The sequence below is a fragment of the Pteropus alecto genome, unplaced genomic scaffold, assembly GCF_000325575.1.
Source record: "Pteropus alecto unplaced genomic scaffold, ASM32557v1 scaffold98, whole genome shotgun sequence".
Lineage (NCBI taxonomy): Eukaryota > Metazoa > Chordata > Mammalia > Chiroptera > Pteropodidae > Pteropus > Pteropus alecto.
Window position 1 is genome coordinate 19151338 of NW_006443570.1, and position 12661 is coordinate 19163998.

General features: G+C 50.5%; 1 protein-coding gene across 1 annotated transcript in view; it reads right to left on the bottom strand.

Annotated features, from left to right (window-relative positions):
- Positions 1–1290: 1290 nt before the first annotated feature.
- NOS2 (nitric oxide synthase 2) overlaps positions 1291–12661 on the bottom strand; it is a 36036-nt gene continuing 24665 nt past the window's right edge. Inside the window, exons 17-26 of the mRNA XM_015599141.2 lie at positions 11941–12073; positions 10976–11054; positions 10005–10186; positions 7673–7836; positions 6499–6706; positions 4712–4799; positions 4172–4293; positions 3701–3849; positions 2502–2696; positions 1291–1909 (exon numbers count right to left, since the gene is read on the bottom strand). Coding sequence (XP_015454627.1) covers positions 1790–1909; positions 2502–2696; positions 3701–3849; positions 4172–4293; positions 4712–4799; positions 6499–6706; positions 7673–7836; positions 10005–10186; positions 10976–11054; positions 11941–12073 — 1440 coding nt within the window. The 3' untranslated portion in view covers positions 1291–1789. The remainder of the gene's footprint in view (positions 1910–2501; positions 2697–3700; positions 3850–4171; positions 4294–4711; positions 4800–6498; positions 6707–7672; positions 7837–10004; positions 10187–10975; positions 11055–11940; positions 12074–12661) is intronic.

Genomic DNA, 12661 nt, shown 5'->3' on the forward strand with positions numbered 1-12661 from the left:
CTTTTGGGCAGGAATTTCTAATGCAGGGAGCTTGGTAACAGAGGTGAACCCAGGAAACAGCCTAATGCATCTGAGATAGGTCGAGGGCTGGGCCAGAGCCTGGGAGGGCCGCAGCAGGACCAGGAGGCCAGATGGCAGGGCCAGCTCATCAGAATCCTGTGTCCCCATGGGAGGAGGTGTCAGGTGGAGTCAGGAGAAGCTGACTCAGAAGAGAGCTTGTTTGTGTTGTTCCACTGTGGGTCCCCTAGTGTTAGGGGTTAGGGTGTGGTGGGCAAAGTGGCTCAGTGTGGGGGTTCTGCTAGCCACTGGCTCAGCTCTGTGACGCCGACACACCTGGCTAACTCCATCAAAAATTAGTGGGCAAAGTGGCTCAGTGTGGAGGTTCTGCTAGCCACTGGCTCAGCTCTGTGTCTACATGACGCCGACACACCTGGCTAACTCCATCAAAAATTCAGTGCCTCAGGAACCAGGGTGGAGCTCAAAGTATAGTCTTTGGAGCAGCAGCACCTATAGCACCCAGGAGCTTGATAAAAAGGGCCTGCCACAGGCCTCCTGAATCGGAGATTCCAGGCGGTTTGTGTGCACATTAGAGTGTGAGAGGCTAGTCCAGGTGACCACGTTCTTGACCACATTGTTCAGACACTGGAGGTTGGCATGCCCCTTTCTCCCCCACCACCCCATCTGAGTAGGGGGCCAGGGAACCAGTGAAAACAGAGGCCAAACTCAAGCTGGGAGCCAGATATTGCCAGACCCCCACTTAGACCCTGGCTGAGTTCCTTCCTTGTTCTCACGGGGAGAAGAAAACATGGCTCAGTCCCTTTAGAAGCCTTTTCTGTAGAAGATGTAGGTCCTTCACTCATTGCTAAGTCATTGACATGCAGCCCAACTTTACCTGCTTTGTCATCCAGGTGCCAAATCATGATTGGCCAAACTCTCATGAAGCAGGAGGCCCCAGAGCAAAATACAGTTACTTTGTAAGACAAGCTGTGGTCATGGCCTTCGCTACAGAACTGGTATCATGTGTAGCATCGCAACTCTGCCGTCCCCCCTCGCCAGCTGAGGGTCTGCAGGCAAGCCCGTGCTTCCTCGCACTCACCACAGGTTTTCAGATGCACACTCGGTGTGCTGCCCCAGTATCTGGAGGCCCATTCAGAAAAGCAGTGTGGTCAAGCTGGTACATCCCTTTGTGGGGGAATTTCTGTCCAGGCTACACCCACCAGTCCCCAACCCTATATAACTGAGGACTGCTTTTCCTATAAAACACCCACACACACAGACAATGCGGTTAAAATAAAATGTATTTCATATAAATATCTCCATCAAGGAGTCATAGAGGGAAGGCCCAAATGAGCTTCAGGGGCAGACTGGAGTTTTTTGTGTTTTTTGTTTGTTTGTTTGTTTGTTTTTTAATACAGAGGCATAAATAACTGTACATGGGCGAGCTAAAGAGTGGTGCAATAACGCCTTCTGGTGGTCACTCAAAGTGATGCAGTCAGAGGAAGGGTCATCTTTCCTGGCATTGCAGGCCTGGCATTGCAGATTTACTCTCCAAGGGACCTGGGAGACGCCAGTTCTCCATTATCCGGGGAAGGGTGGGCTCAAAGGAGACAAGAGGTTCCACTCAGTCCAGGCTGCTACTTGATAGCAGGTCAAGAAAAGGGTTCGACGGGGAGGGAGATGAAGAAGTAAGACGCGAGGCTTGGGGATATAATTTCTCTCCATCTCCCCAGCCCCTGTGACCTCAGATAATCGAGAGTTGGCTCCATCATGAAATTCTGTGGCAGCAGCTTTAAATTCTCCTCTGGTCTGTTGGAGCTCTGATATTACTGGGCTGCCCTGCTGCCCCATCCTTTTTTACCTCGTAGGGAAATACAGCACCAAAGATATCTTCATGATAGCGCTTCTGGCTCTTTAAGGGAAAACAGAGACCAATGTGTCAGCTCCACTGGTCAAGGCACCTCTCATTCATCAGGTCCCGGCTAGGATGAGCCCCTGGAGAATCCCCCAGCTTCTCTATCACTCATACACTCATGAGCCATTTGCCTTTCCAACCGCCATGCTTAGATTATACTTAGGCTCTTTAACTTCCACAGGCACCTGTCCTGGTGAGGACCACCTAAACATTGCCCTAGGTTTTCTGATGGATAGTACAGCCTGCCTAGTGCTTGTCCCACAAGATGCTCTTGGAAATATGGGCTCTGAGATAAATACTTTTGGTAAATGCTGCATACTTTCTCCCAGTCTTGAAGTGTCACGAGACACAGTAGCATGTTAGAGGCTCTGAAAGTCTTATAAGTAAAGCAACGTGTTTGCCTTTGTTTAACTGAGCAACCAGACCAGGATGTATAGTCGGGCCTCTAACAGCCTAACCAGCTCTGACCTCCAGCCACCTCTAGGATTCCTTTGAGGTCCGGGACTGTTCTAAGCCTGACTGCCCTAGTTTTGGCTCCCTGGCCCGTGCCCTTGACCCATATCCCTAGCCCACACACCAGCTGTCATACCTTAAGCTGGAAGAAATAGTCCTCGACCTGCTCCTCACTCAGGCTCAGTTTGGCAGCCACCAGCTTCTTCAGGGTGTGGGCCACATCCCGGGCCATGCGCACGTCCCCGCAGACATAGAGGTGGCCTTGCTCCTCGTGGAGCACGCGAAGCACCTCACTGGCCAGCTGCTGCCGCAGGATGTCTTGAACGTAGACCTGAAACCAGAGGAGATGGTGGTTCCAGGCCCCTGCTGGGGACGGCGAAGCTTGCAGTCAGGCCTGCTGGCCACAGGGAGGCAGTGATGGGGCATAATGGGGGAGGCAAGGTGCGAACCCTCCCAGCCAGGACTCAGTACAGAGACTAGGCTCAGCGTGAGGAGGCACACGGCACCTTGCTTGACCTCAGCCTGCCCTGGGCCTGCAGAGATGAATGCCGTCACAGCCCTGCCTCGAGGAGGTCCAGTAGGGCTCCCAGATTTACTCTGAATTCACTATGCTTCAAAGACGCATGAATCACTCTGAGGCCCACCTGTCTACACCCCAGAAAAGGGAGCCTCTCACTATAGACTATCTATAGGATTGCCACAGTAATCAGAGCAGGGCACACAGCCCTAGGCTCCCCAGTGGCATGAAAGCCCAGGAGTCAATCGGGGTCTCTTTGCCCTGTTCCACACAAGACTCCCAGTGACCCCAGCACTGGGCAGGGAGCACTGGGCAGGGAGCACTGGCCCTGGGAGGATCCCTAATGGGACAAGTTCACAAGGGCTGAGCCAAGAGTCGGTCCCAACTCCCCAGGCTGATGGGGCAAAGTGCCCCCCAAGGCAGCAGAGCCCGTCAGTGGGCCCATGGTGAGAGCAGCGCTGTCCTCCAGCCTTGCTGTGTTTGAGCACAAAGCTGTCCTGGACCACCTGTCCCCGCAGTTGTCTATCCTGGGGGAGGACCTTCAGTAGGCTGGGCCCTGGGCATTAACCCACCATGTGGCCCTGACTTAGTCCTGAACGTCTCAGGGCCTGCCTCTTCTCCTGGAAGAGAGAACGTAATAGCTTCACAGCATAGCTCCAACAGCTGTATAACCACTTTCATTGTAGAGCTGAGGAGTTGAAGGCTCAGAGAGGTGAGGGGCATGTGGTATATGCCAGCACACTCACTGTAGTCTACTTTTCATGATCCGCCCACTGCATGGTGGGGGTTGGGGGTGGGGGGACAGTTGTTGCATTTACCTTGGGCTGGCCAGGCAGGCGAGAATAGGCTGTGTGCACCCCATGCAGCACCCCCTTCCGGGCCATCTCCAGCATCTCCTCCTGATAGAGGTGGTCCTCGTCTGGGTGCCGGCACCCAAACAACAGGATCATGCGGCCGCCCTGGACCCCTGCAAGACCAGAGCAGGCTGCAGTTACCAGGGTGGCCACCAGAGGACACGCATCAAGGCCTGACAAGCTGGGAGCCCACTTTGAATTCTCATTTCATCCCAAATATCCTTATCTAGTACTTTCCCCACTTTACAGATGAGGAAACCGAAGCCCAGGGTATTCAGATCACTTGTCTACACAGGCTGAGGCACACTTGGGAGAGGGGCCAAGAAACATGTGTGGGCAATGGCACAACTCTCCTGGAGCTCCAGGTCTACTCCTAGGCAGGAGCTGGCCACTTGGTGTCCACCACCCCCACCCCTAGAAAACCTCCAGCAGTACCTCTGTGCTCAGCATCATGGAGCCGCTGCTGCCAGAAACTGCGGAAGGGAGCGATGCCCGTGCCAGGCCCGATGAGGATGCAAGGATGGGAGGGGTCCTCAGGAAGCTGGAAGCCGTTGGCACTGAAGGGAGCAAAAGGAGAGAGTCCCTAGTCCTCAGACATCATGGGACAGTTGCACACGCAGGACAGGGGCTGGAGAGCTGGGGCTGTGTGGTTGGAGGTGGTAGTGTTTGGGGGCGTAAAAACAATGAGCTCAAATTTGATTCCCAAGTCCTGTAGGCTGACCAGACACACCATCGCTTTGCCCTGAGGCCCTTTTGAAAAAGGCCAAACCTCATCACCACGGTCATCTCCATCCCTACTAGAGACTTGGCCATGTTCTATAGCCAAGTCATCGAATGGAGAGGCCCAGGGTAACCCTAAAGCCTTTATGGGCCAAGGGGTCCAGAGTGGCACCTAAACTCTTGATCTCTCCCTTTAAACCCAGAATTCCCAGGAGCCAGTGGTCCCACAACAGACAGAGTGGAGGGTGTGCTTACCTTCGTACAAAGCAGGGCACTGAGTCTTGGGGCTTCAGGCTGCTAAGCCATGTGCTGCAGACACCGTGGTGTAGGGGACCTTGACCATCTGCAAGGACAGCACAGATCTGACCAACATTGCCCCCACTACCCGTGTGGAACCGCCCAGTGGCTCCTCCCACACTGATGCACCTCCTCCAGCTGTCCACTCGGGCACTTTTCGGGCTCTAATGTGGCAGCTGTTTTTCTCCAGGTACTGAGATCCATCCTCTATACACCCAGAGCTGGTGAAAGTTGAAAGAAACTTAGAGACTGTGCAAGCCTCTCCTTTTGCCACTGCAGAAACTGAGTCTCAGAGAGGGAGAGTGACTTGCACAAGGTCACTCAGGTAGTGGCAGAATCAAGTCAAAGCTTAGCTTCCCTGGCTCCTATTCCAATGTTCCTTCTAAGAGTTTCTCCAGGAACCCTCTCAGCTCACCACTCGGCTCCAGTGACAATTGCACAAAGCAGCTCTTGAGAGTCACTACCGTCAAGTCACTACCCCAGAGTGTCTTCATAAGTATAGACCTTATTGGTAGGAATCCTGGGTGACGGACAACCTCCTGAGCATTCCAGTCTGCTCTGACATTTGCGTGTGGCCCCTCCTGGGCTTGTGGAAATCCCAGCTTTCTCTGGGGTACATTCCCTTCCCAGTGGCCCAGCATTTAAAGGGACTTCCAACCAACTTGAGAAGTCCCTTAGGTTTTCCTCTGGATGGGATTTTGCTCTCATGGGATGTGCCTGCCTCTCCTCTCCTGATCTGAGGACTGAGACCGGACCAGTGTGATGTTCTCTAGTACAACAAATACAGTCTCTGCCCAGCTTTTAGAAACTGTATTATTGTGCATCTTAGAGCATGGAGGGCTGAGATGGGCACCAGCTCCCCAGCTTTGCCAACCCAGGCGATGCTCAGTTGCAGAGGTCAGGGCAGGGGCATGGTTCATCCAGTGGAGAAGCAGAGCCCAAATGGACATGGTTTTGGACCTCCCAGTCTATGTCAGCCTATCATCTCCCATATTCTGCCCTCATAGCACCCTGCACATTCCTTCTCAGCACCTACACAATGATAATCGTCTATTTCTATGAGTCTCTCTTCATTCTCCCTCTAGATGGGAAACTCCATGATGGCAGGGGCTACACGTACTGTATTTTCACACCTACCATGTGCCAAGCAATAGAGTGGTATGAAAAAAATTATTGTTGAATGAGTGAATGAAGGAATAAACAATCAAGGCAGAATCACACCTGTGTTCAGCCTGGACTATCAGGAAGACTAAGAATCACTGGGCTCCCACTAAGTGCTGGGTGCTTTCCATATTCGATCTCATTAAATTGTCCCAACAGTAGTACGACAGTAGAGTGGAGTAGGGTCATTAAATATTTGGACTCAGCAGACTACCGGGGTTCGAATCTCAGTTCTCTACTTGCTGACAACAGTGTGACTTTGAACAAGTGTCTTAACCTCTTTGAGCCTGTTTCCTCACCTGTAAAATACACACAGTACCCATCTCACATGGTTATTGATAATATGTATACAAAAGGACTAGCTCAGAGTCATCTCTCCCACACGCCTCCTATGGCTATCATGTATACAAAAGGGCTAGCTCAGTGCTTAGTTCAGAGTCATCTCTCCCACACGCCTCCTATGGCTATAAAAGCTCTAAAAGGTGAGTGTTTAACTGGTGAAGAGACTGAAGCTCAGACATGTTGACCAGCTGCCCACTAAGTACCAGAGTTGGACTGCTCCAAAGTCTCTGCTCCAGCCTCACCTTGGGTGCGGTAGGTGAGCACGGCCACGGTGAGGTGGATCTCCGTGGGTGTGTGGTCCCTGGAGGAGCTGATGGAGTAGTACCGCGGTTTCAGAATAGGGAGCTGGGAGAGCAGGAAGGTGGCAGACACCCGCAGGGATGGGAATTCCTCGAGCACCTCCAAGAACGTGGGGCTGTTGGTGAACTTCCACTTATTATATTCCGAGGGCTGAAAGGCAAGGGCAGTGTGAGCGACTCAGGGCACCAGCCCCACACTGAGAGAAGAGGCTGTCACAATCCAGTATTCATTCATTCATTCACTTCCTCAACACTTTGAAGTACTGGGCGCTGTCCAAGGTGCTGAGAGTACCAAGCTGGAGAGGAAATCGTTCCTGTCCTGGGGGACTCAGGCCAATGAGAAGCATTTATCTAACTTTTATGCTTAGACTTTACTGTCAGCAACTTGTAGGCAGGAGTCAAATCTTTATGACAATCTTATTTGGGGCAGAGCTTTGGAATCATACAGACCTGGGTTCAAATCCTGACTGGATGCTGTGACTGGATGCTTGTGTTAGAGCTGTGGGATCTTGTCCCAATTACTTAACCTTTATGAAATGAGGACAGCATCACCTACTTCAAGGGGGATGTTGTGAGAATTAAATGAGAAAATGTGTGCCAAGTTAGTAGCGTGTAGCATAGGATAATGGCAGTGGAGGTGGCTGGAATCATGATAATTAGCAATAATGATAGTGGCAATGATGACATCCAGTACCTTTTACCAAGACTTGGACCTAGAAAGTTGCAAGTGAGCTAATGCATTCTCTTATTTATTAATTTAACTACCCATTTGTCACTATGTCCGTTTATCTAGTCATCCACACCATCCATTTTCCAACACTTCTTAAGTTCCAGGCTTGTTCCAGATTTTGGGAATACAAAGACAGACAAGACACAGTGGATCTCTTTTTCTAGATAATTCTTCTGAGGATGTGCACTTTGGTTGCATCCTGCAGACACTCAGAAAAATCCAGTGGACTCAACACAATTGTGTCCTAGAGATTGGATGGAAAAGGATGCCTGACTTCCCACTGGCCTTTGACAAGTCCCACTTGGAGGTTAAAGACCAGCTCCAGGCTCTGGCTTCCCCCAATTCTGGGACCCCGCCACTGCCTCACCCACCAGTTTCAGTGTTTACCTGGCACAGTGCTTCTAGCTTCTGCCTCTCGGCCTCTTCCAGGGCCAACTGGGCCAGCTTTCGGAGCAGCAGTTGGGTTGGTGGGGTGGTGATATCCAGGAAGTAGGTGAGGGCTTGGTTGAGTGAGCAGGGGGGCAGCCGCTTGTCCCTGACCCAGTAGCTGCCTAAATAGTGAAACAAGGAGTCAGGATGGTAAAAAGGTACCATTTAGGTTTCCCAAGGGTGATGAGGCCTCTGGGGAAGACACCTTCCACTCTCCAGCTACAAGAGAGAGAAGATACTGATGTTCTGGCTCTAGAAACAGCAACAGGGCTCATGTGCCTGACTCATGTAATGGAAAGTGGTGCCCAGAGATAAGGCTGTAGGGGAGGCTAATTAAGAGCCCTCCAAAGGGCACCCAAGATGACATAGTCTTGAAAAACTAACTGCATGAAAGTCCAGTCTCTGTCTCACCTGGACCCATACTTTAACAGGACACCCCACAGGTGAGCTGCAAACTCACAGTGACTAAATCCACCAAAGACTGATGTATGCCCCAGAGACCAAGTGCTCATTTAGAGAAAAGCCCATGACTGCAGTCCCCTGGGGCGCTATGCCAGGAGGTTCTGGTGGAACAGCCAATCTGCCCAAAGTGAGGTGGCAATTCTCTAGGTGTCCCAAGGGGAGGTATATAGGGTAGTCACAGCATAAGTATGGACCATGGAGCCAGTAGACATGGGTTCAAACTCTGGCTCCCCACTTACTAGTTGGATGACTGAACTTTCTGAGCCTTGGGTTCTACCTCTGTGAAATAGATGTGATAATAAAACCTGTCTCATTGGGTTTGTATAAGGATTGAATGAAATAGTAAAGGTATAATAGTGGTACAACTCCTAAGACTCAGGTGCTCATCAAAAATTAGGTAAAAATATTAGCATTACATTATTTCATCTAGATCCAAGGCCTAATGAACCACATCTGTCTCCACATCTCTGTCCCCTTGTCCCCAAGTTTCAGGCTCTCTTACATTCTCCTGGACAATGGGAGACAATGTCAGACTTTGCTTCTCTGACCCCTACTTTCCTAATTTGGCCACTCTCTTTAAGGGGACATATTCTTGGAGGTGTCATTATCACTGAGGAAGCTAAGGCCAGGAATCTAGTCCCTTCGCTGAGAGGGCCCATGGTTGTTGATTTTATTAGTTTCTCCTGGTGCCTGTCACCTCGCACTGTGTCCACCACATAGACTGAGAGACTCATCTTAGCACAGGAAGGAGGTGACCCATACCTTCCCTAGGACAGCGTCTTCTCCCCCTGTGAGGATGGCTAGGAGGAGCCACACTCTCTCGGCCACCTACGACCTGCCCATGCCCATTGCCCACAGAGGTGGGGATAAATCACACCCTCAGTGGGGAAGTAGTATGAAATTAGAATGCCACGAAAATGCAAAGAGGTTATAAATTTGGTGATCTAGGGAGACTCTCAGGGTATATTAAATCCCTTCTCTGACCTTCTAGAAAATGTTCATTAGCCTGTGGGAAAAAGACATTGCTCCATTCTTACATTATTTGGTGCCAGGGATTGTGGTGAAGGTTGCACATATATCTATTCATTTGTTCTGCACAACAAGCCTATAAGGAAGGCTCTATTATCTCTATTTTAGACACAAAGAAATAAAGCCTTGAGCAGTTAACGCATATGCCCAAGGTCACATAAGTAGTAAGTGATGAATCAGGGACTTGAACCTTCAAACTTCACCATTTTTACACCATTTTCACATTTTTCTATTATGTCACCTAGCAGGCTGTACACATGTGTCTATTGTGGGGACTAAAGAGGCATATATACAAAATGCTGGCATGCAATAATTACCCGACAAATGTTAGCTGCTACTGTTATTATAATAATAATTATTATTATAAATATTCTTGCATATCTGCCTCTTGTACTAAGTGGTGAGCTCTCTGAGGGCAGACACTGAGTCTCATTCACTTTTGTGGCCCAGAGCCTGTCCATCATATAGATGTGACCAGTTAAAATTTTGATGGAAAAATAAATGAATCAGTCAATCAATAAAAAAAAGCAACCAGATGACCAAAAGAATGAAGGGGAAAAGACTCCTCAGCCTCTGGTATTGGGCATAGTCCCAAAGAGGCATCCCTTTTTGCTGGCCTGACACAGGTCAAGAACTGTTAGCATGGCTACTTTATCACCGGCTTGGGTGTCGCCCCACCCCAGCAGGAAGAACAGTTAGTTGCCTGCCGCGCAGGCCCAGGCCCACCCATCAGCCAGTTGGGAGGTTGGCAGGATGATGCTGGGGCCACCTCAGCAGAGGCTCCATGTAGAGGGCTCACCGGTCTCACTGAGGTTCTCCAGGCGCATGGGTTGGTGGGGTGCGGGGCTGTCCACCACTCGCTCCAAAATGCCTTGGACCAGGGCCAGCTGGTTGCTTGGGAAAACCCCCAGGTGCTCTCCAGGCAGGTAGCTGAGATCTTGACTGCCCTCGCAGGAGAGTTCCACCAGGAGGGTGGTGCGGCTGGAGAAGGGAAGAAGAAGCCTCTGGTGATGCCACCAGGATTTCCTCCAGAGCTCCTTGATGGGCGGGCCCATTTCCCCAGGAAACGTGCCCTCCTTTCATTTTCCTGCCTGGTTCCATGAGCTCCGGTCTTCGGCATGCCCTGAGGCTAGAGTGCTCAAGAAGACCTGGGCTGGCCAGGCCTGTGGCTTCTCCACAGGAAGAAGGTGGGCTGCACCCCTCCCTGTACAGTCCTCCCAAGCCCACCAGGGCTTGACCACAGACTCTGCCGAAAAAAAAAATCCCACTGGGAGATGTGTGGGCATTGGGACAAACCTTCCCTTGTTCCCAGCACAAATCTGGTTTATTAGAACAAAGTCCAGTTTTCTTAATGAATGGGGGAAGACAGCACAGAGAAACAAAACCTACAGAGAATCCACAACACTAGCTTATACCCTGGCAGGGAAATGTCCTTCCCTGCCAAATCTTCTCCTGAAAGTTCTTTTTTTTTTTTCCTCCCCGAAAGTTCTTAAAAAGAGCCAAATGGTTTGAGTTTCTCTTGCCCCACCTTAAGTGACAAAGGATAGAGAGTAGAGCAGGTTCCTAGTTCCTATGCTGGAAAATTGGCCCATGGTTAATGGAGACCAAACTAGTGGCCACTAGGTTACCAGTCAAGCTGGTCCTCACCATGGCATCATCACCAGCAGACATCTCTCTCCTCTCTTTCCAAAGGCTGACTTGTTCTGGTCTTTCCTTCATTAAAATAAAATCTGGCGAACACCACCCAAGAAACACTGTACTCCACCCTACCTGGACTTCCGACTCTGTAGATTCTGCTGCGATTTGAGCTTCAAGGTGAACACATTCTTGGCGTGCATACTGCTGAGGGCTGTGGGACACAGAGAGATGGTGAAATGGCCAAGTGGCTCTTAAGCACTGATGGGGCAGCCTCTACCTGTCTGAGTCAATGACACTCGGACGCTGCCCTTGGGATGTCCTGATGTGGTGGTGGTAGGCTTTTCTTTCCGTTTCTTTTTCCCACTGTGTTTCTGAATCACAAAGACCTTCGGTCTGACAGAGGCTGGTTGCACTTCTGCTAGGTGTTGGGAAATGCAATTTAGATGCCCAAATATGGGGATTTCTAGGACATCCCCATGGTTTGGGATCCATAGGAGAGCATAGTTGAAGTTAGGGACATCCTAAACATGCAGAAACCTGCAGGATCACCATACCCATGGTACAAGAAAAGAGGAGAAACACAGAGGCACAGCATCTGGAGGGGGCCATTGAGAGATCACAGACTGCAGCCTGGAATTGGCTCTGCAGAATGTTCTTTATAATACTTGGCTGCCATCGGATCTGGGAGGCGGGGCTCAAATCTCAACTTGACCACATGCTAGCAACTCACTTTACCTCCCTGAACTTCAATTTCTCTGTGCCTTTCTTGCAGGGTGAGTGTCAGGTTCATTTAGAGTGGGTGGGCAAAGAGCCCAGCACAGCACTTGGCCCTCCCTTGGTGCCAGCTCCCTTCTCTCTCCACCTCTTTCCCAGGGCTTCCTCCTGAAATGGCATCCCTCAGACAGGAAGCAAGCCTTTGACTTTGGCGTCCCAATTGGCTCTTGGAAGCAACAAGAGAGAGATGCCTGGCAGCTCTAAGACAGCTGCTTCTGTTCAGAGGGTCCTAGTGGTCTCCTCGACCACAGGCTCAGGGCTCAAAGATTCCTATGCTGGCAGAAAAGGCAAACGAGCCCCATATGGTGCAGGGAAGAAGGTACCTTTGTTGAGGTCCAAAGGCTGTGAGTCCTGCACAAGCCTGTAGTGGTTCGGGTCCCAGGTCACATTGGTGGTGTAGAGCTTGGGGATCTGAATGTGCTGTTTGCCTCGGACGTTGAATGTCTCACAGGCTGCCTGAAAAAGAAGAAAGCAAATCAGTGTTAATAACCATCGTCGTCAGCAACAATATCACCACCGTTGGCGCTCCCATTTTTTAGGTCCTTACAACTGAGCTAAGTGCGTCATAACATTACTAAGCACTCTTATCTGATTGTGCTGTTGTGAAGACTCAAAGAGGTGCCCAGGCTTGGTACATAGTAGCTTTTTTTATTATGATGAATATTGACAGCATCTCATTTTATCCACATGCCCACCCCATGAAGTAGGTTTGATTACTCCCATTTTTCTAATGTGGAATCATTGGAGGAGGCCTGAGCTTGGGAACCACATCTGCCCCAACTCTCACTGGTACTCTTAGGCACCACTGCTGAGTGAAACACTTTGCTTAAATCAGTTTGCTAAATCAGAGGTGTCAAGCCACAGGCGACAAAGACCCACTGACACAGGTCCAAAGAACTCACTGTGTGGTCCCTGCCCTCAAGTTCTCTGTGGCTGGGAGGATGAAACAAGACAAGGTTGTCAAGAGGTGATCTGGATAATCAGAGCGGGTAAGATTTTGAACCAAGGCTCCCTGAGGTCAGGGAGGTGTCCTAGTCACCTTTT